Genomic DNA, 21,504 nt, shown 5'->3' on the forward strand with positions numbered 1-21,504 from the left:
TAACGGCTTAACGGCACTGTTCAGTGTTAATTGTCAACGAGTAGTAATTACCAGGGCTTCCCTGGTAGCTCGGTTGGGTAACGAACCAGCCTGCCACGCAGGAGACCCTGGTTCGATTCCTAGGTCGGGAAGATCCACTGAAGAAGGGATAGGCTATCCATTCCAGTGTTCTTGGGCTTCCCTGGTGGCTCAGCTGGTAAAGAATCTGCCTGCAATGCAGGAGACCTGGGTTCAATCCCTGGGCTTGGAAGATCCCCAGAAGAAGAGAATGGTTACCAACTCCAGTATTCTGGCCTGGAGAATTCCATGGACTATATAGTCCATGGGGTTGCAAAGAGTCAGACACAACTGAGTGACTTTCAGTAATTAAAAAAAAAAAGTCCTTCAACTTTATTTTTTATTATTTAAAGAGGGAAACATTTAAAGCACAAAGACAATGACTGCTTATAAATAACATTCTTAAACATAATGTTTATTCTTTCATTCTTTGTTGTACTATTATTATATCTTTCTACTAAAAGAAAAAAAAATCCAAAATATTCTTTGCTAAACAACTTCATTTTACAATACCATTTTTTTAAAAAAGAAAAACAGAGTATAGGAGGAAATGGTTTTAAAAAGCATGTCAGCAGTGATTTTTCTCTTTCATGAAATATCTGCTCAAAATGAAAACATATTGAAGAGAAGCAATTGTCAGTTCAATTAACTGCAAGAATATCAATTCACAATGCTAAAATATTAATAAAATGCAATTATTTTGCAATCATGTCTGTAAATTGCACAGTCATGCCGTGTAAACATACCTATATGTATACATTAGGCATATCTTTAACCCTACTGTCTTAACTTCTCTTTGATAGCAACAGTATGAGTTATAAAGTCTGTTTTCAAATGCTGATACCAATTAACTGGTAAATGTTAGTTAACAGTGGATTTTCTTTTAAAGGAGACCATATAATTAAAAAATAAAAGCAAACAAATTTGAGGGGGGTAACATTGCCTTAAAAATTGTATTTGGGGAGAAAGAAGGAAGGGAGGAAGTAAATGACACCAATACACAATCTGGTTAATATCAAGTATAACAAGAATATAAAGCCAAAATGTTGAATTGCTAATGTAGCCACACTCAGTCTCTCGGCTACTTGCTGGGGAATAGATAATTTAGATAGTATGGACGAGACTTATGCAGTCTCTAAAAGTTTTAGTACAAGCAATTAATCTGATACGAGGCTTAGATTCTATAGAAGTGTTGGCTTTATGAAGGACAAGAGAAAAATCTTACTTTTTATGGAGATATGATTGATACATTCTAAAACATGAATTCTTTTGGATGAATAGGCATAGGAACTGGTAAAAATTAACTTTACAATAAACGTAAATTAGTGAATTTCCTATCTTAAAGATATTTGATGTACATTAAAAATTCCACTTTTCAATTGTGTTCTCTGATTAAGTGCAGGTCCGAGCAGAACTTCAGGTGTGCAATGATCATTCTTAAATTTCACTGAAAGGTGAAGGGAAGTCTGTGTGAGAGCAGGGGGAACGCTTGGGAAGTCACCACTTCTCTGCTTTGAGTATTGATTCATGTATTCCGTAAACACTCCTATAGAATAAGACATGTTTGAAATCTTCTGTGAGTCACAGACAGGGCTCAAGATGTCAATATTGAGACCTTTCTTCTATTAAGGGAAAATATAAAGATGAATTATTTTGGGAGGTGGAGTTGGAGAACACCTGAGTTCAGTGATATCTTAGAAAGTTTCTTCAGCAGATTGATGCCTGTCCAGGAGAACAAGAAAAAATATTTATAAAGCTGCAACATATAGCTAAGGAGTCCCTCGTGCCAGCTCATGTAAGGTCTGCTCTTCCTCACTGTGAGAGATAGACCATGGTGAAGTGAAAAAGAATGGTCAAGTCCATGGGAATTTGGGATCAGTCAGTCTCACAAAAACCTCATAGTGTTTTACCTGTGGCTCCAAATTTGGCTTTTCAAAATTCTAGGATTTTAAAAGATCTTCAGGCAGTGAGATTAAAACAAACTTATGAACAGGCCTTAGAGTGCTATACGCTACCATAAAGAAGTTTCAAACCGAAATATAGACAATCTCCCCCAGCTTTTTGCACCTTATGTAGATAGAATGAGTATTCAATAAAAAATATTTTTTTTTAAAAATGGCGAATTTTCAAGTAACAGACATTTAGGAAAGCATCAAACAAGTTACTTTATTCAATAAGAATGCTCACCTGGTAGGCTAAGAAGGGCATAAGAAAAGCAACTCACCTGGTAGCCTATGGTTCCCTAACCAACTTGTCCTCTTACCATGATAACCCTGTTTTAAGAAGATAATTCTTAAAAGGAACCTGTAAGTTGGCAAACCAGTAAGCCTTTCAAATAGCACGCTGAACTTCCTCTCCCCAACGAGCAGTATTTTCTTTTGAGGACCACGTGGGACAGGTCTATTACACGCACAAACCTCCTCTCCCCACTGTGAAAGACTCTTGGCGACTGTCAAATTCCCAAAAGCCTGTTAGACAGGAGCCAAGAGGAATTTTATCACAGTAAAATTACTCTGTGTGATCCTACAATGGTGCAGACATGTCATTACACATTAGTCCAAGCCCATAGAATGTTCCACACCAAGAGTGGACTGTAATATAAACTGTGGAGTTTGGGTGATTTTGATGTGTCAATGTTACAGCTCGACAGCTGTAACAAATATACCACTCTGGGGGGGAGGATGTACATAATGGGGGAAGCTACGCATGTGTGCGGGGAGGGGATACTTCAGAAATCGCTGTACCTTTCCCTTGATTCTGCTGTGAATCTAAAACCGCCCTAGAAAAACAAAGCTTAAAAAACATTAGAGGGTTGATTCACATGTGTTATCTTGGCCTTCACTCAACCAATAAAGGTCATTACAAAAGAGAATATCATTATTAGTTCTTACTAATGAACAACATCTAAACTAAGAGCAATTCAGAATCTTGGACATTATGAAGCAGAGGATTCAGATGTAACAATACTAGGCGCATAATACAAATGACTTGTTTTGCTTCGTTTTAAAGTAACTGCTTAGGTGTTAGAAAGGGCAAACAGTACCGTTCATTTTTTTTTGTTGTACTCCTTGTAAATGGGCTGGATCTTTGCCCAGACATCTGAATTCTTGGGAGAGCCATTAAAATCTTCAAATAAATTGAGTCGATATTCTAACTTACTCCGACGGTTAAAATCAGTTTACTACAGTTGAGTTGATCTTAAAAAAAATATCAACCTTTGGGAACAAAGAGGTAGAAGGAAGTCTAGATTATTAATAGAGTTTACAACTCAGTCATGGTGAATTTAAAAAATACATTTTTCTTTCCGTAATTATTTTATGTTCTAAATGAGGTAAAATTGATAAGATCTGCAGTAAAGTCATGTTGAGGGCACTGTGGTGATCACAATGATGAGGTTTATTTTTGTCGACATGTCAGAGGGCAACATTAATTGCTGTTTGTCAGCTGTGAACTTCAGGCTACAGTATCCAAGGATAGAAGATGAATGGGTGTCACCCTGTTGAGGAATCCTAACAAAAAAGTCAAATTCAAGGAATACGAAATTGGCCAGCCTTTCAAAAAAAAGATGTGCTTAGGACTTCACTGATGTGATGACAGGTGTTTTCTGTTAGGACAGACAGGGATGAGGTGAAATACAACCCTTTCCGGCCAATCCTATTTTAGAAACACGTAGGCGTGCTCAGTCACTGGGGCATCAAGCGCACACAGGAATGAATCAAGCTAAAACATGAGAAATTACTGACAATACAAGATCAAAATAAATAAGAGAAACGAGCTGTTCTTTACACCTAGAATGCGAGTCACTGAAAAATTTTAAAAGGTGAAGGTTTTTACTTTAGCACCATGGACTGTGATGAAATCCCATTTCTATCACTCTGGCAGAACTGTAGCAGCTAGGAAGCTAGAGGGACAAGTCTGAGGCTTTGATGTTAGGTTTCAGCTTCAACCACAGAAGCTATGCTGTCATTTTAGAACAATGGGCTATAGCGAGCGAATAAAACTTGTTAAACAGCGCCTCTGCTTTTCCTCTTTAGGCGGATTTTCCTGAATTGGAGGCAGTGGTTGCAGGGGTGCTTTTTGGTAGAGGAAACCCAAGTCCTAATCCTTTTGGCCTCTGCAGGGCTGGAATCGGCTCAGCGATCCCCTTGCCATCTCGTCCGAGGCCTGTCCCAGGGGTCCAGCCCATATTCTGGAGCATTCGGTTCCCAATGTTGTTTTCTAGGATTGGCTGGGCGTTTTCTCCTACAAATCCTGGAATTAGAAAATGACAAAAACAAAACAAAATCCCATGTTAGTATGAACACAGATGAAGGCCTTCTTAGGCTAAGAAAACCACATTCTTCGAAGTTTTCCTTTCAACAAAGTACCGCGGAGGGTTCTTTATTCATCTTTGGATAAAGAGCTTGCTGTAGTAGAAGGCTCAATGGAAAAAAGACCGTGGTTAGTTTCAGCTCTTTAAGTTATTTAACCTCTTTGGGTTTCTGTTTTCTGATCTGTAAAACAGGCATAATACAAAGCAATCAAAACTCAAATTACCAGACCATTTCTTGTGGTTATTCTTCCTTGATAAATAAGGGAGTGATCATCAAGCGAGCTGATGTTACAGACTGTGTAGGAAGAAAAGGGGTGGAAGTATGGACTCCCTGGTGGCTCAGTGGTAAAGAACCCGCCTGCCAATGCAGAAGACGCGGGTTTGATCCCTGGGTCGGGAAGATCCCCTGCAGAAGGAAATGGCAACCTGCCCGTTTTCTTGCCTGGAAAATTCCATGGACAGAGGTGCCTGGAGGGCTACAGTCTGCGGGGTCGCAATAGTGTTGGACACGACTTAGGGATTAAACAGCAGCTTAAAACCATCTTGGTTTTAGGGAGAACATATTCAGTACCATCTCCTATATTGGGGCTTCCTTGAAAGTCTGTTATAGAATTCTGGGCTATAGTGTTTGCCCATAATTCCATCCCTAGGGTTCCAGGGATGAAGATGGCCCACTTTCTGAAGGTCTGCAGGATGCCTGTGGCATCCGAGCTCCGTCCTGGGTCCAGCATGTTTGTTTTGAAATGAGGGCTGTGTTTTCCGAGATAGTCTGAGAGTTGAAATGTGCAGGTGCTGACATCACTCACTGCTGTCAAAGGCTTGAGAGTCAGCTGTCTCTCCTGTGCCCTCATCCCCTTCCATCCCTTTCCCATCATCGTCCATCTTTTTCCTGATTTGGGTTTCTAACAGCACCTTCTACCCCACCTCTACCCCCCAAATTGGGATTCTTCGTCCTCCTCTTTCTCTAAGACTGTATATAAGGATCCTTTTAAGCACCAATAACAATAACAAAAATATTACCTATGGGACCGCAGTGTATAGTGTTCTGTTTCTTGATACGGTTAGTGGCTACAGTAGTGACCAATTTATTATTGTTCTTTAAAACTCTACCTACGTATTTCATTCCATTCTCTGTATATGTGCTGCTCAGTTGCTAAGTCACATGCAACTCTTTGTGACCTGATGGACTGTAGCCTGCCAGGTTCCGCTGTCCATGGGATTTTCCAGGAAAGAATACTGGAAAGTGAAAGTTGCTCAGTTGTGTCTGACTTTTTGTGACCCCATGGACTATACAGTTAATGGAATTCTCCAGGCCAGAATACTGGAGTGGGTATCCTTTCCCTTCCCCAGGGGATCTTCCCAACCTAAGGATGGAACCCAGGTCTCCTGCATTGCAGGCAGATTCTTTACAGAGGTTGCCATTTCCTCCTGCAGGGGATCTTCCCAACCCAGGGATTGAGCCCGTGTCTTCTGAGTCTCCAGTATTGGCAGGTGGATTCTTTACCACTGAGCCACTTGGGAAGTCTCTGGTAACAAAAGACATGTCAGAGTTGAACTAACAGTATATTTAATCTGGTAATTTGTATCTGGTTTTCTGGAGAATAGTGAGTGGGTTGTTCTTTAGGATTCTAACTTACAGAAGGGAATTGCAAAGTGATAGAGATGAGCTATATAACTGAAACTGATAATTTATAACTAAAACTGGTGAGTTTTATAATGAACTATAGAGTAATCAGTGGATTTTTGCAAGACCTTTACTGAACATTTTGATATTCTTAATCTTCAGAGCATCTTCAGACTGAGAACAGAATACATTGCTGTCATTGCTAACTTCATTACAGGGAGTGAGAACTGGATTACCACAATAACGAGTCGGTTTTGGACTTGTCAGATTGGTTTTTAGCTCACTGAAGCAAGTATCTTAACATGTAACAGACAAAAACCCTTCAATTGCCAGCAGCTTGAATGGCCAAAGATTGGCACCAAAGGAAAACTCTGGACTCATATTTACTGCTTGACAAACGCAAAATAAAAATACACAGAGATTTTATATATTTATCTAATTATACAAAAAAATACGTAAACATATAAAATATAAAAATGGGCTTCTTAATTACCAAAGAAACAAAACAAAGAGAAGCCTTTTGTTAAAACTTGTTTAATAACAAAAAGACAATTAAGGTTTTTCTTTTAAGTTTTTACTTTAAAATTATGATAATGACAACAACAAGGCATCGAATTTTTTTCTGAACAGCTACTTCTCAGGCGTGTCGGGTTACATGGCGTACTAGCATTTTGTCTTATATCCCTAATTTTTCTGTGATCACCAAAAATTAATTTAATCCATTGATAAGCTAAAGTCAGATCAGAGGTCTAAAGAAGCTTCAGGCTACACATCTGTTATATTTTTGATACAAGAGATTGCAAAGGTTCAAGTTTAAACTTAAATATTTAAGAGAAAATACAAAGTCAATTTAAACCATCTCTGCAAAAACTGCAGGTTAGTTTTGAGTTCTGAAATGAACAGCAAGTAACTGATTCATGACTGTAGTTTTAAAATGTTGGCATTTCAAGTGTGGTGGCTCAGTAGTGGCCACTCAACTCCACCCTGCTTTTTTATTTATATTTTAAATTGATGTATAGTTGATTTACAATGTTGTGTTAGTTTCTGGCGTATAGCAAAGTGATTCAGTTATACATACATATATAGTATATTTGCATTCTTTTTTACATTCTTTTCAATTATGGTTTATCACAAGATACTGAATATAGTTCCTGTGCTATACAGTAGGGCTTTGTTATCTATTTTATATATAGCAGCTTGACTGAAAATCAAAATCTGCTCATCCCAAACTCCTATTTTATCCCTCCCCCATTCCTTTCCTCTTTTGGTAACCGTAAGTTCATGCTTAGTTTTTATACAGGAAGAAAATAATTCATTCTATCTTTTTAATGCTGGTTTATTTCTCTTAATTAAAATTAAGCATTATTATCATGTTAAAAAAAAAGACCACTTGATTTCTTAAATGCTAAATCTTTCCCCACAGCAAAAGATTTCTGAAACAAACAAAAAACAATGGCTATTCCATATAACTTTAAAAAAGAAAAAACAGATACTTCATTTTTCATGGAAAATGACTCTGGTGTGAGATCTACTGTTGGTCTCTCATCCTTCTTTTATGAGATTAAGACATGGGAGTGGAACAACTCCGTCTCAGCACAGCATCCGACAACCATAATTTCCTTTTCTTTTGCTCCTGGCGGTGCTAAATCCTTTAAGTCCTTTCCTGGGAGGCTCTCCTCCTGCTCGGGCAATTTTAGCAATACATAGCCTGCTAACCCTTCTGCAAGCTCCCGCTCCAGCCCCCTTTATTCTGGATCTCTTATATCTATTACAGCTGAGTCGGTCCTTTCCCCTCAAATCTTCCAAAGAGTATTGTGGATAGTAATTCACTTGCGTAATTGGCTCAAGAGATGAAAATCTTGTATCAGCCTCTCTTAGCTGCTAATCTATCCAGCTGACTGCAAGCCTAATTGGCAGCTTGTTTAGTAATTTGGCTCCTAAAGTGTTGTATTGATGTTGGATAAACAGCCAATGGAAGGGGAGGTGACACACGCTGCTTCCCACATAACACAGTGCATCGCTTCAGTCCTGACCCCGTATTCAGAAGGCTTTCAGTGGCCTGTGCTCGTTCTTTCTTCCCACCCTCTTTCCCCATTACTTTACTAGTCAGCTGAAGAGCATGGTTATTATTATTATTTGTGACATTATTAGAATTGCCAGTTCTCATACTGTCCTCTGGTCTCAGTAACTAATTTAGGGACATGGGTTTTTGATTGCTGTTAAGAAACAGCATTGAGCACAGATTGGGCTGTGAGAAAGTGGTGAGGGTTACTACTTTTTGTCAAATGTTTTAATTATTTCATTTTTTAATATAGAAAAGCCTCACTGAGATCATTATACACTTTATCGGCAATAAGGCAGAAGCTTTTCATGTGAATTCTGCAAAATAAAATCGGTTCAAATAGCCAACTGCTTAAAAATACAGGGCTCTTACTTTTTAAACAATGAAATGTAAAATTAGTTTCTTGTTTTTTTTTTAACTAAGTGAAAAAAACTTCGCATAGTAGGGAATGAAAGACACGGTTGATATTGACATGTTTGGAGAAGGGAAAGCTTTTATTGACAGATATTTTGGTTATAGGGGCTTCCCAGGTGGCCCTAGTGGTAAAGAATCCACCTGCCAACGCAGGAGCTAGGTGTGTTCGACCCCTGGGTCCAGAAGATCTCCTGGAGGAGGAAATGGCAACCTACTCCAGTATTCTTGCCTGAGAAATTCCATGGACAGAAAAGCCCGACCGGCTACTGTCCATGCGGTCACAAAGAGTTGGGCACGACTGAGCACACACATTTTGCTTATACAGATACATTTCTTATGGGACGATTGTATTAATATATCAAAGAATAGTGTTTTCAGAAAACTAAAAAAAAAGTTTAAAAACTATTGGTTCTGAAGGCACACGGGGATATTTGTTTGCTAATATGATCAGGACTATTTATGGTCTACCTACTATGTACGTGGTCTGTGCTTTACTTGTTAGGAGTGTGGCATTCATAATCTCCATTCCTCATAACAACTGTGCAAGGCGGGGGGAGTACTGATATAATGGGCCTCGGAGAGATGAACTGCTTGACCATCACCACATAGTAGGCTAAGATTCGAACCTTGGTGAAGTTTATTCTAAAAACCTACGTACTTTCCATTACCCACACTGCCTTCCTACGAGAATTAATGGCAAGCAAACAACTTCAGTGGAGATGATGGTCCAAATTATTTTTAAAAAATTAATTGGGTTACATGTCAATTGCATTATCAACTTCTCTCAATTTGCATTTGGACAATACACAGCATAGTACTCACAATGACACAGTTGGATAACTTACAATATAATGTCTGTGACTCTCAGAGATTCCCAGTGCTTCTGTGGCCGTGATTTCTTTTGATCTTCCTCAGCAACCTGCAATGTTATTATTGGCTCCACTTACAGAACAAACTAAGGTTTAAAGAGGTAATAATGATTGTTGTTTAGTTGCTAAGTCGTGTTCAACTCTTTTGTGACCCCATGGATTGTAGCCCCCCTCCCCCCAGGCTCCTCTATCCATGAGATTTCCCAAGCAAGAATACTGGAATGGGTCACCATTACCTTCTCTAGGGGATCTTCCTGACCCAGGGATCGAACCCATGTCTCCTGCATTGGCAGGTGGGTTCTCTACCGCTGAGCCACCAGGGAAGCCCTTAAAGAGGTAATGCATCAAAGTCACCCAGTTAGAAAGTGCCCCAGTTAGACTGTGAATTTAGGACACCTGAATCTTAATGTCACCCTTTCACTGACTGAACATTGATCTTAAAATATTCTATCATCATTAGTTTCTATGATGTCATTTCTTCTGCCACATTGTCCCAAATGACAGAGATTTTAATATATTCACAAATTTTCTGGAAAAAACTTCATCTAAATTAACATAGCAAGTCTGCTTGAAGAGTGTTTCAACCCTCCTGAAATACCTCAAAATTCACTTTGTTATTGACCCAGCTACTTTTTCTTTGGCTGATATTTAATACTGTGAACAGCGTGTACTGAGTTTTGTTCATTTATCCATTATAATAATCCCAGAATTTAACTGATGCATTTACTCCATTTACATTTATTGTGATCATTGATATATCTGGGTTATTTTTACAATGCTATTTAAAGATATTTACCTTGCTTTCTCTATACTTTTTACTTTCTCTTTTCTGGCATCCACTGCTTGCTTATACTAGCTTGAAAATTATATATTATTTCTCTATTCTTTAATTTTTAAACGTCAACATGCATACCTGGCTTTATTATTCCCTCACATTTTACATCTTGTTCAGAGTTTTAGCTCCATCTTACTTTCTTATTTAAATTTATTTATTTTTAATTGGGGGATAATTGCTTTATAATATTGTGTTGGTTTCTGTCATACATCAACATGAATCAGCCATAGGTATACGTATGTCCCCTCCCTCCTGAACCTCCCTCCCACCTTAAACCCCATCCCACCCCTCTTGGTTGTTGCAGAGCACCAGATTTGAGCTCCCTGTGTCATACAGCAGATTTCTACTGGCTTTCTAATTTTACACAGGTTCATGTATATGTTTCAATGCTACTCCATCTGCCTTTCTACACCCAAATGAATCCACCCATGGTCACTGTCACCAGCATCACCATTACTTTTATACATTCAGTGTAAAGTTTAGCTTTATGCACACTTAACAATTACTTTGCTCCCAATTCCTTCTTGATTTTTATTCTTTTTTTTTATGGACTCTTTTTTTCTACAAAAGTTATTTAGTAATGATGGGTCTTTATCTGAAAATGTCTCAGTTTCATTTCTTGGGAAATAATTTAACTGGGATAGAAAACTCTAGGTTGATTCAGTTATCTCAGCACTTTGAAAATATTATCTCTTATTTTCTGGATTGTGTCACTCTTTTTAAGTTTGTTGCCAGTGTAATTTCATTCCTGTGTAAGTTATATCTTTTCTCCTTGGCTGCCTTTAAGTTCTTCTCTTGCGTTTGATGCTCTAAAGTTTTATTATGGTGTGTCTAGGTATGACTTCATTTGTATTTACTATTTCCTGATAAAGGCTTATACTTTTGTACATGAAGATGTAAGTTTTCTTCAGTTGTAAAAATTCTGTTATTATTGAATTCTATAAATATTCTCCTGGAATAGTGTACCTCATTCTTCTATTTTTTCTGGAAGTTGTATTAGACATACACTGAACTTCATGCTCCTCCAAGTACCCTGACCACGCTTTCACATTTTCCACGCTTTATCCCTCTGTGCTTTCGGGCTTTCCAGGTAGCTCAGTGATAAAGAACCTGCCTGCTAATGCAAGAGACACAGGAGATGTGGCTTTGATCCCTGGGTTGGGAAGATCCCCTGGAATAGGACATGGCAACCGACTCCAGTACTCCTGCCTGGAGAATCACAGAGCAGCCTGGCAGGTTATAGTCCATGGGGTCAAAAAGAATCAGACACGACTGAGCAACTGAGACCATGCTTCTTTTAGGTAGTCTCTTCAGATTACTTTTCAAATTCACTGTTTTTTTTGCTGCTGTAGTTTGTTCGTTTGGCTGTATCTAATGTGCTATTCAACCCATCAAGTGAAGTTATGATTTTTAAGATTTTTTTTCAAAACAAAATAATCTCAGATTTGTTTTTTTTTTTTTTTTTTACCACAGCTGTCTTTTCTCTTTCTAGTTATTCCCTTTCATTTTTTAATCTGTTTTTACAACTAGTTGTTAGCTTTGGATTGTGAGACCATCTTCAGTAGGTTTTCATTTGTAGTGATTCTTGAGGCTTGGGTTGAAGGCAAGTACCTCTACAGCGGTTTTGCATTTCCTTCAAAGACCAGTTTTGATGCTAAGTTTTGGCATAGTGTCGTTTTAAACTAGAGTCTCAGGTAGGGACTCTTCACTTTCATGCATTGGAGGAAATGGCAACCCACTCCAGTGTTCTTGCCTGGAGAATCCCAGGGACGGGGGAGCCTAATGGGCTGCCATCTATGGGGTCGCACAGAGTCGGACACGACTGAAGCGACGCAGCAGCAGCAGCAGCAGCAGCATGTAGGGGTAGGCTCTTGGTTACATATCTTCAGAGTTTCCAGTTAGAGCCCAGGTAGAAACCAGATTCTTTATTTTCGTGTCCTTGTGAGTGAGTTTTGTTTCTAGTTTTCCCTGTTCTGAGGACAGAGCTTTTCAGATATTCTGCTCCCCAGCTTGGCTCTTTCCAAAAGGAACCAACATTCCTCCAGATTTCCTAGATTGGTTCCTTAGAATGAGTTCTCTTTTTCCCGCAGCCTCAGTAATGCATCTAAAGAGATGGTTTTACATTGTATTCAGCATGTCCAGGTATTCTGTAGTTTGAATATTTTCTTACTAGTCTTTCATACTGTCAGGAATAGAAATTATTTTCTTTCTTTTTTTATTGGAGTATAGTTGCTTTACAATGTGTTAGTTTCTGCTGTAGAGCAAAGTGAATCAGCTATACATATACATACAGTCCCTCTTCTAGGGATTTGCCTTCCAATATTCATCACAGAGCACTGAGTAGAGTTCCCTGTGCCATATGGTAGTTTCTTATTGGCTATCTGTTTTATACACAGCAGTGTATGTATACGTTAATCTCTATCTTCCAATCCATCCCACCCCCTCCCTCCTCTCCTTGATGTCCAAGCATTGGTTCTCTATGTCTGTGTCTCTATTTCTGCTTTGTAAATAAGTTCATCTACACCATTTTTCTAGATTCTGCATAGATGCGTTAATACACAGTATTCATCTTTCTGTTTCTGACTTACTTCACTCTGTATGACAGCCTCTAGTTCCAGCCACATCTCTGCAAATGACACGATTTCATTCCTTTTCATGGCTGAGTAATATTCCATTATATATATATATATATATATATATATATATGATATCTTCTTTATCCATTCCTCTGTTAATGGACATTGAGGTTGCTTCCATATCCTGGCTATTGTAAATAGTGTTGCAGTGAACATCAGGGTGCATGTCTGTAATTACTGTCTATCTAATATGTATGCTTACTCTTTCCTTGAGTGTTTCTTGTATCATACGACAATGGAGAGCTGTTTAAAATGCTTCTAAGACACATAACTGAAAGGTGGTTCATATATCCAAGAGGCAGAGGGTAATGTATTTCCTAGGCTTTTGCTATATGTTCAGATGTGGTTTGGTTTCAAAACGAATAACAACAACCCCCTTCCCCCACCAAGTCTGCCTGTTTTAAAATCCGGGAAGAGATAAGATAATCTACAGTGGTCATACAGATCCAGGGATAAAAGAAAGTAAAAATATAATTATTGATAAGATAAATTTGAGCAACTGAATAGTTATAGCACCTTGGAAAGGAGCTTGAGTACATCAGACATTTCCTGATTATGTTCAGTATGACTTAAAAGAATACCTTTGAAAAATCTTCACCCTTTATGATTTACAGTCTGCCTTTATCACCTTCAATATTTATAAAGATTATTTTATTATTGAAGTATCAGTAGGATGCAGAGGAAAAAACAAGAGCCATAAAAAGCTATAATGTAACTCCCTGCTAAGAACTTGCATGTTCACAAAGACACAGTTACTCTGGAGCAATATCTATACTGAAATATTGAACTTCAGTAGGCATTTCTCTGCATAATTTAAAACATAGAGAAGAAAGTCTACTACTTATGGTGAATACTTTCCCTATGGTAATATTTCAATAGAAAACAACATAGAAATAGCAAGTACTAACTGTGGATCACAATGAATTTAGTAATGCATAGAAGACAGAACATTTAAAAAATACGGTAGCCACAATATCTCAATAAACATACTGAAATCTTTTTAACTATCAAAACCTCAGTAAGCCATGACTTCTACCCCAACACAAGACCCTAACCAACACTGCTGATGGCCTTTAAACACGTGTTAATAATATCCCTCCTATTTTGTTCATTTCTTTTCTTTACCCTTACTGATGACATTTTTCAAGCTATAAAATGCACTCTGCCGGCAAACCTTCTTGCTTCAACAATTCTCTCTTTTATAACAGTAAGTCTACATCCTGTGCTACTGAAACATTCCACTATCTTTTGGTGTGTGACTTTGAATGAGGCAGAGAACAAGCCGTACATTTAAAAATCAATACCTAACCTTATCAATATTCATTTTACTTTGTCAATACGAAATACAAAGGTGAAAGAGCAGTAAATAAGCTAAAGCACTGAAATAAATTCGGTGTTCCTGTCACAATTAATACATGTTCAACTGGTAACACTGCTGGCTGGTCTATAGCTTTACAAAGCGACTCAAATCATGCTTCAGTGTTACTGCTACACAGGGTGAGTGAAATTTTCAATACACTAGCAGGTAAAAATGATCAGATTTGGGGTTATTAATTTCACAGGGGACTTTAAATCTTCAAAAAAATATGACTTATTATGAATACAAAATATGTAACTGTTTATCTTTAGCATCTTAAATTATTGTATAAACATAGTTTGGGATTATAAAGTTAAAGTGCCTAGTTATAGTTTTCTAACAATTTTTTTGCTAAACCTTTCCTAAACCTGCTGTTTTGTCCCCATCCTATTTCATATATATACCAGAGGGGATCACTGAACAATATTCAGACCATCAGCCTTTAATTCTTATTCTTGATTTCAAATCAGAAAGTGTTACCCTCATCTGCCTTTTTCCAGCTTAGGTTGAATGTTGACTAAAGGTAAAAGAACTGTGAAAACACATCTCAGTTTCAGAGGAATAGTTTCCTTCAAATCATTCTACATTCTAACCTACCTTGGAAGCTTAGGAAGATAAGATTCTTTGTTATGTGACTGACTATATATTCCAGAACTTGAAAAATATCATTTTTGGAGACAAGATGATCTAGGATTCATAACCTCATTAACAAAGTGTATTTATGCAAAAGCATTTCTTATGTGAATTTGGATAATAATCTTCACCTTAGAGTTGATTCATTAGTATTAGAAGATATTCTTTTTAAAACTAAGGATTTTTAAATAACGTCATTCTCTTCCTCCTTGAGATGAACAGTTATGCATGGATTTTTAAAAATGCATGAGTAACATAATTCTCCTACTCCAATACTATTTGATTAATTACAAAAATGCATTAACTTTCTATGAATTATGTTTTTTTAAGTAAAACAATGTAGTAATAGAATCAAACTCTTGAGTTGTAAGGAGAATCACAAAAATTTTGAAAAATAACATTTGGAATATGCTGGTAGATGCTTAGGAATGTTTTAGGCTAAAGTTTAATCTTTATACCCATACTCTATAAAAAATGATTTCTTCTGATGCTGTTGAGTTGTCACATCAAAATCGCCCTGTAGATATAATTATATTATCCTCTTCCCAACCATTACGTATTTTCCTTCGCACTTCACATATGTTAGGACCTGACCCTGACAGTCTCCCTTACTTATTGCTGGCTCTGAAGTGCTTTAGTCACATTCCTAAGATTGTTCTTGTACCATTTCTGCCACAAATGTTTGAATCATTGAAAGATAAGAGAATTCAGGAGACCATTCAACCAGAATGGGAGTATTAAAGAATCCTACACCCGCCTTATGCATGATTTGAATTCAAAAACTTATGACATGTATTTAATCTAAAAGTGGCTATATGTTCCTGTATAAAGACATACATTAGAGATATACTAATGAATGTTCTGTATTTCTGCACAGCAAATTTAGATAAATGTTTTTGGCACTTCAGATATATAATAGTCTGTATAAAAAATAAACTATATAATAGTCTCTCTCTATATATAATTACATAAAAAACATGGAATATGATGGTCTTTACCTATATATTCTTACAAAGGGACCTAAGTATATTGTCACTAAAAGAAGATGGGTTTAGGAGTAATACAGACATTGGCTTGAATCCTCCCTTTGCCCTTCAATCATTCTGCCTTCACAGATAGCTAAGAAGAAGCCCACACATGTCTGAATCTTCATTTTATGCTGTACAGTGAATGATAATAACATGTGAAACACCAAGTTGTTGCAAAGATAAAAAACAATAATAAAGGCTTTGGTACATAGTAGGCACTCAATAAGTGGTAAATATTTATCTACATAAATATTTGTTGTGGTTGTTCAGTCTCTAAGTCTTGTCCGACTCTTTTGACCCCACGGACTGCAGCATGCCAAGCTTCCCTGTTATTCACCATCTCCCAGCGAAGAGCAAACTCACGGCCACTGTGTCAATGATGCCATCCAACCATCTCATCCTCTGTTGCCCACTTCTTCTCCTGCCCTCCATCTTCCCCAGGGTCAAGGTCTTTTCCAATGAGTCTGTTCTTTGCATCAGGTGGCCAAAGTATGCAGGAGTATTGGAGCTTCAGCTTCAGCATCAGTCCTTTCAATGAATATTCAGGGTTGATTTCCTTTAGGATTTACTAGTTTGATCACCTTGCAGTCCAAGTGATGCTCAAGAGTCTTCTCCAGTACCACAATTCAAAAGCATCAATTCTTCAGCACTCAGCCTTTTTTATGGTTCAGCTCTCACATCTGTCCATGACTACCTGAAAAACCACAGCTTTGACTATACAGACCTTTGTTGGAAGAGTGATGTCTCTGCTTTTCAATACGCTGTCTAGGTCTGTCATAGCTTTCTTTCCAAGGAGCAAGTGTGTTTTAATTTCATGGCTACGGCCACTGTCTACAGTGATTTTGGAGACCAAAAAAATAAAATCTGTCACTGTTTCCACTTTTCCCCCATCTACTTGCCATGAAATGATGGGACTAGAGGCCATGATCTTACTTTTTCAAAATATTGAGTTTTAAGTCAGCTTTTTCACTTTTCTCTTTCACCCTCGTCAAGATGTTCTTTAGTTCCTCTTCACTTTCTGCCTTTAGAATGGCATCATTGGCATATGTGAGGTTGTTGACATTTCTCCTGGCCATCTTGATTCCAGCTTGTGCTTCATCCAGCTTGGCATTTCCCATGATGTACTCTGCATATAAGTTAAATAAGCAGGGTGACAATATGCAGCCTTGATGGATTCCTTTCCCAATTTTGAAATTGTTCCATTGTTCCATGTCTGGTTCTAACTGTTGCTCCTTGATGTGCATACATGTTTCTCAAGAGGCAGGTAAGGTGGTCTGGTATTCCCATCTCTTGAAGAATTTTCCAGTTTGTTGTGATCCACACAGTCAAAGGCTTTAGCATAGCCAGTGAAGCAGATGTTTTTCTGGAATTCCCTTGCTTTTTATATCTAAAGGATGTTGGCAATTTGATCTGGTTCCTCTGCCTTTTCTAAATCCAGCTTGAACATCTGGAAGTTCTTGGGTCACATACTGTTAAAGCCTATCTTGAAGGATTTTGAGCATTACTTTTCTAGCATGTGAAATGAGTGCAATTGTATGGTAGTCTGAACATTCTTTGGCATTACCCTTCATTGGGACTGGAAAGAAAACTGACTGTTTCCAGTCCTGTGGCCATTGCTGAGTTTTCCATTTGTTGACATACTGAGTGCAGCCTTTAGCAGCATCGTCTTCTAGGATCTTAAACAGGTCAGCTGGAATTCCATCGCCTCCACTAGCTTTGTTTATAGTGATGCTTCCTAAGGCCCACTTGACTTCGCACTCCAGGATGTCTGGCTCTAGGTGAGTGACCATACCATCATGGCTATCTGGGTCATTAAGACCTTTTTTGTATAGTTCTTCTGTATGTGCCAACTCTTCTTAATCTCTTCTGCTTCTGTTAGGTCCTTGCCATTTCTGTCCTTTATTGAGCCCATCTTTTTATGAAATGTTCCCTTGATATGTGCAATTTTCTTGAAGAGATCTCTGCTGCTGCTGCTGCTGCTAAGTCACTTCAGTCATGTTCGACCCCATAGACGGCCTCCCACCAGGCTCCCCCGTCCATGGGATTCTCCAGGCAAGAACACTGGAGTGGGTTGCCATTTCCTTCTCCAATGCATAAAACTGAAAAGTGAAAGTGAAGTCGACTCTTAGTGACCTCATGGACTGCAGCCTACCAGGCTCCTCCGTCCATGGGATTTTCCAGGCAAGAGTACTGGAGTGGGGTGCCATTGGCTTCTCCGTGAAGAGATCTCTAGTCTTTCCCATTCTATTGTTTTCCTGTATTTCTCTGTATTTTTCACTTAAGCAGGCTTTCTTACCTCTCCTTGCTATTATCTGGAACTCTGCATTCATTTGGGTATATCTTGCCCTTCTCCTTTTCTTTTCTTGGCTATTTATAAGGCCTCCTCAGACAACCACTTGTCTTCTTGCATTTCTTTCTCTTTGGGATGGTTTTGGATACCACCTCCTGTACAATGCTATGAACCTCCATCCCTATGAACATATTCTGCATGTAGATGCTTCCTACTTCCAAATTCCAAAAATTCAACAAAATTAAGAGGATGAAGATCAGATATTAAACTTACAAATACATGCATAATTTCATGCATGTATCCCCCATCCCTGGGATTCTCCAGCAAGAACACTGGAGTGGGTTGCCATTTCCTTCTCCGATGCATGAAACTGAAAAGTGAAAGTGAATTTGACTCTTAGCAACTCAGGTAATGTTTTATGTGAATGAACAACTGTATTATGGGTGCTCCAATTTTAAGTTATTCTTCAATTTTTTAGTGTTGAACTATGGAAAAGGTCTCTGAAATAGAGAATTTAAGCTTCATATCTTCTATTTCCTTGAAATCATGTCAAGACATCTATCTATATCTGTATTTATGTCTATATTTTCCCATTCTCACTGCTTACTCTCCTGTTGATACAAATCTTATTTTCATATTGTATAATTCATCATGGCCAAAGTAACTCTTTCAATGAAAGAATTCCCAAATGAGGCTGAGAGAGATGGTTTATAAATCTGAATGGTTAAGGATCCCAGGCAATAGGCCAATGCTATATGAGTAACTTTGTAATTGATCTTGTGTTCCTATTGTTTAGTGGGTAAGTTGTGTCTGAATCTTTTACAACCTCAAGGACCGTAGCCTGCCAGGCTCCTCTGTCCTTGGGATTTTCTAGGCAAGAATACTGGAGTGAGTAACCATTTCCTTCTCCAAGGGATCTTCCTGACCCAGGGATCAAAGAAAACATCTTTTGCACTGCAGGAGGATTCTTTAGTACTGAGCGACCAGGGAAGCCCGTGTTCAGTACCTACATGGAAAACATTTTCTCAGAGTCATTTTGCTGAATCACAGACTTACTATGGTTCATTGTGGTTTATTTCCATATTGAAAGTGAAAGGTTTTTTTGCATCTACTTCTGCTTTATTGACTATGCCAAAGCCTTTGACTGTGTAGATCACAACAAACTGTTGAAAATTATTAAAGAGATGGGAATACCAGACCACCTGATTTGCCTCCTGAGAAATCTGTATACAGGTCAAGAAGCAACAGTTAGAACTGGATATGGAACAACAGACTGGTTCCAAATCGGGAAAGAAGTACGTCAAGGCTATATACTGTCACCCTGATTATTTAACTTATATGCAAATACATCATGCCAAATGCCGGGCAGGATGAAGCACAAGCTAGAATCAAGATTTCGGGGAGAAATATCAATAACCTCAGATATGCAGATGACACCACCCTTATGGCAGAAAGCAAAGAAGAACTAAAGAGCTTCTTGATGAAAGTGAAAGGGGAGAGTGAAAAAGTTGGCTTAAAGCTCAACATTCAAAAAACTAAGATCATGGAATCTGGTCCCATCACTTCATGGCAAATAGATGGGGAAACAATGGAAACAGTGAGAGACTTTATTTTGGGGGGCTCCAAAATCACTGCAGATGGTGACTGCAGCCATGAAGTTAAAAGACGCTTGCTCCTTGGAAAAAAAGTTAAGACCAATCTAGACAGCATATTAAAAAGCAGAGACATTACTTTGCCAACAAATGTCTGTCTAGTCAAAGCCATGGTTTTTCCAGTAGTCATGTACAGATGTGAGAGTTGGACTATAAAGAAAGCTAAGCGCCAAAGAATTGATGCTTTTGAACTGTGGTGTTAGAGAAGACTTTTGAGAGTCCCTTGGACTGCAAGGAGATCAATCCTGAATATTCATTGGAAGGACTGATGCTGAAGCTGAATTTCTGATTCTTTGGCCACCTGATGGAAAGCACTGACTCATTGGAAAAGACCCTGATGCTGGGAAAGATTAAGGGCAGGAGGAGAAGGGGACAACAGAGGATGAGATGGTTGGATGGCATCACTGACTCAATGAACATGAGTTTGACTAAAGTCCGGGAGTTGGTGATGGACAGGGAGCCTGGCATGCTGCAGTTCATGGGGTCGCAAAGAGTCAGACACGACTGAGCGAATGAACTGAACTGAATTGAAAGTGAAAGTTAGTTGCACAGCTGTGTCCAACCTTTTGTGATCCCATGGACTGTAGCCCGCCAGGCTCTTCTGTCCATGGAATTCTCTAGGCTAGAGTATCGGAGTGGGTAGCCACTCCCTTCTCCAAGGGATCTTCCCTACCCAGGGATCAAACCTGGGTCTCCTGCACTGCAGGCAAATTCCTTACCAACTGAGCCACTAGGGAAGCCCTTATTCCCATGTAGGTGTCTATACTTTAATAACCAGTTGGCTCCCTATCGAAGGTCTTCATCTCTGCCTCCCTTACCACTGCTCTTGCATGAGACCTTGTAATACATGCTAATCTTATTTATATCCATCCCAACCATGCTTAGGTCTTTGCTGTCTTTCAGGAAGGCCTCCTGTTTCCTCTGATCTAGTGTCTTGTCTCAGCTCAACACTTGTGGTTTTCCCTATGCTACACTCATTCGAATGACATGGATTTTGAGGTGGAAATGATGAGAGATTTTTTATTCTAATTCTAACTTGTCTAAGTAAGGAAAGACCAATCTAAGATTGCTGCAGAACTGGGTCTAGGAACCAGATTGCTGTATTCATGGCCAGGCTGCCATCTACTGAAACATGGGTCTTGTGTTTTCAGAGTGCTTCAGTACTTTAGAAATAATTAATATTAATTTCTTCTGGGGTTATCTGCCTTTTCATCTATTTATGCTTTGTTTTTCCAAGTCTATAATTTTCTTGAAGCCAAAGACAGCCTTTGAAGTTTCTGTATTCTGTAATACCTCAAACAGTTTTGCGGGTATGTGTGTGTGTGTGCTAAGTTGCTTAAGTTATGTCTGTCTCTTTGCGACCACATGGACTTTAGCCCACCAGGCTCCTCAGTCCATGGAATTCTCCAGGCAAGAATACTGGAGTGGGTTGCTGTGCCCTTCTCCAGGGGATCTTCCTGACCCAGGGATTGAACCTGTCCCTCCTGCACTGGCAGCTGGGTTCTTTACCACTAGCACCGCCTGAGAAGCTTAAGTGTTAAAGTACACATGTAGGAAGTACTTGGGCTCAGTAGTAAAGAATCCACCTGCCAATGCAGGAGATGCAGGTTTGATCCCTGGGTCGGAGAGATCCTCTGAAGAAGGAAATGGCTACCCACTCTAGTATTTTTGCTTGACAAATCCCATGGCCAGAGGAGTGTAGCGGGCTACAGTCCATGGCGTTGCAAAAGATATG

The 21,504-nt window shown here is 38.7% G+C and overlaps 1 protein-coding gene across 4 annotated transcripts in view; it reads right to left on the reverse strand.

Moving 5' to 3' along the window:
* Positions 1-373: 373 nt before the first annotated feature.
* Positions 374-21,504, reverse strand: part of GPATCH2 (G-patch domain containing 2) — a 197,413-nt gene continuing 176,282 nt past the window's right edge. For 3 of the 4 annotated variants that reach the window (XM_027564446.1, XM_027564447.1, XM_027564445.1), the window contains one exon: positions 374-4,308. In XM_027564446.1, coding sequence (XP_027420247.1) covers positions 4,088-4,308 — 221 coding nt within the window. In that variant the 3' untranslated portion in view covers positions 374-4,087. Of the gene's footprint in view, positions 4,309-9,314; positions 9,389-21,504 lie in introns of all 4 variants that reach the window. The other variant, XR_003514874.1, reaches the window with a different exon arrangement.

The sequence above is a fragment of the Bos indicus x Bos taurus genome, chromosome 16 (genome assembly GCF_003369695.1).
Source record: "Bos indicus x Bos taurus breed Angus x Brahman F1 hybrid chromosome 16, Bos_hybrid_MaternalHap_v2.0, whole genome shotgun sequence".
In the NCBI taxonomy this organism is placed as follows: Eukaryota; Metazoa; Chordata; class Mammalia; order Artiodactyla; family Bovidae; genus Bos; species Bos indicus x Bos taurus.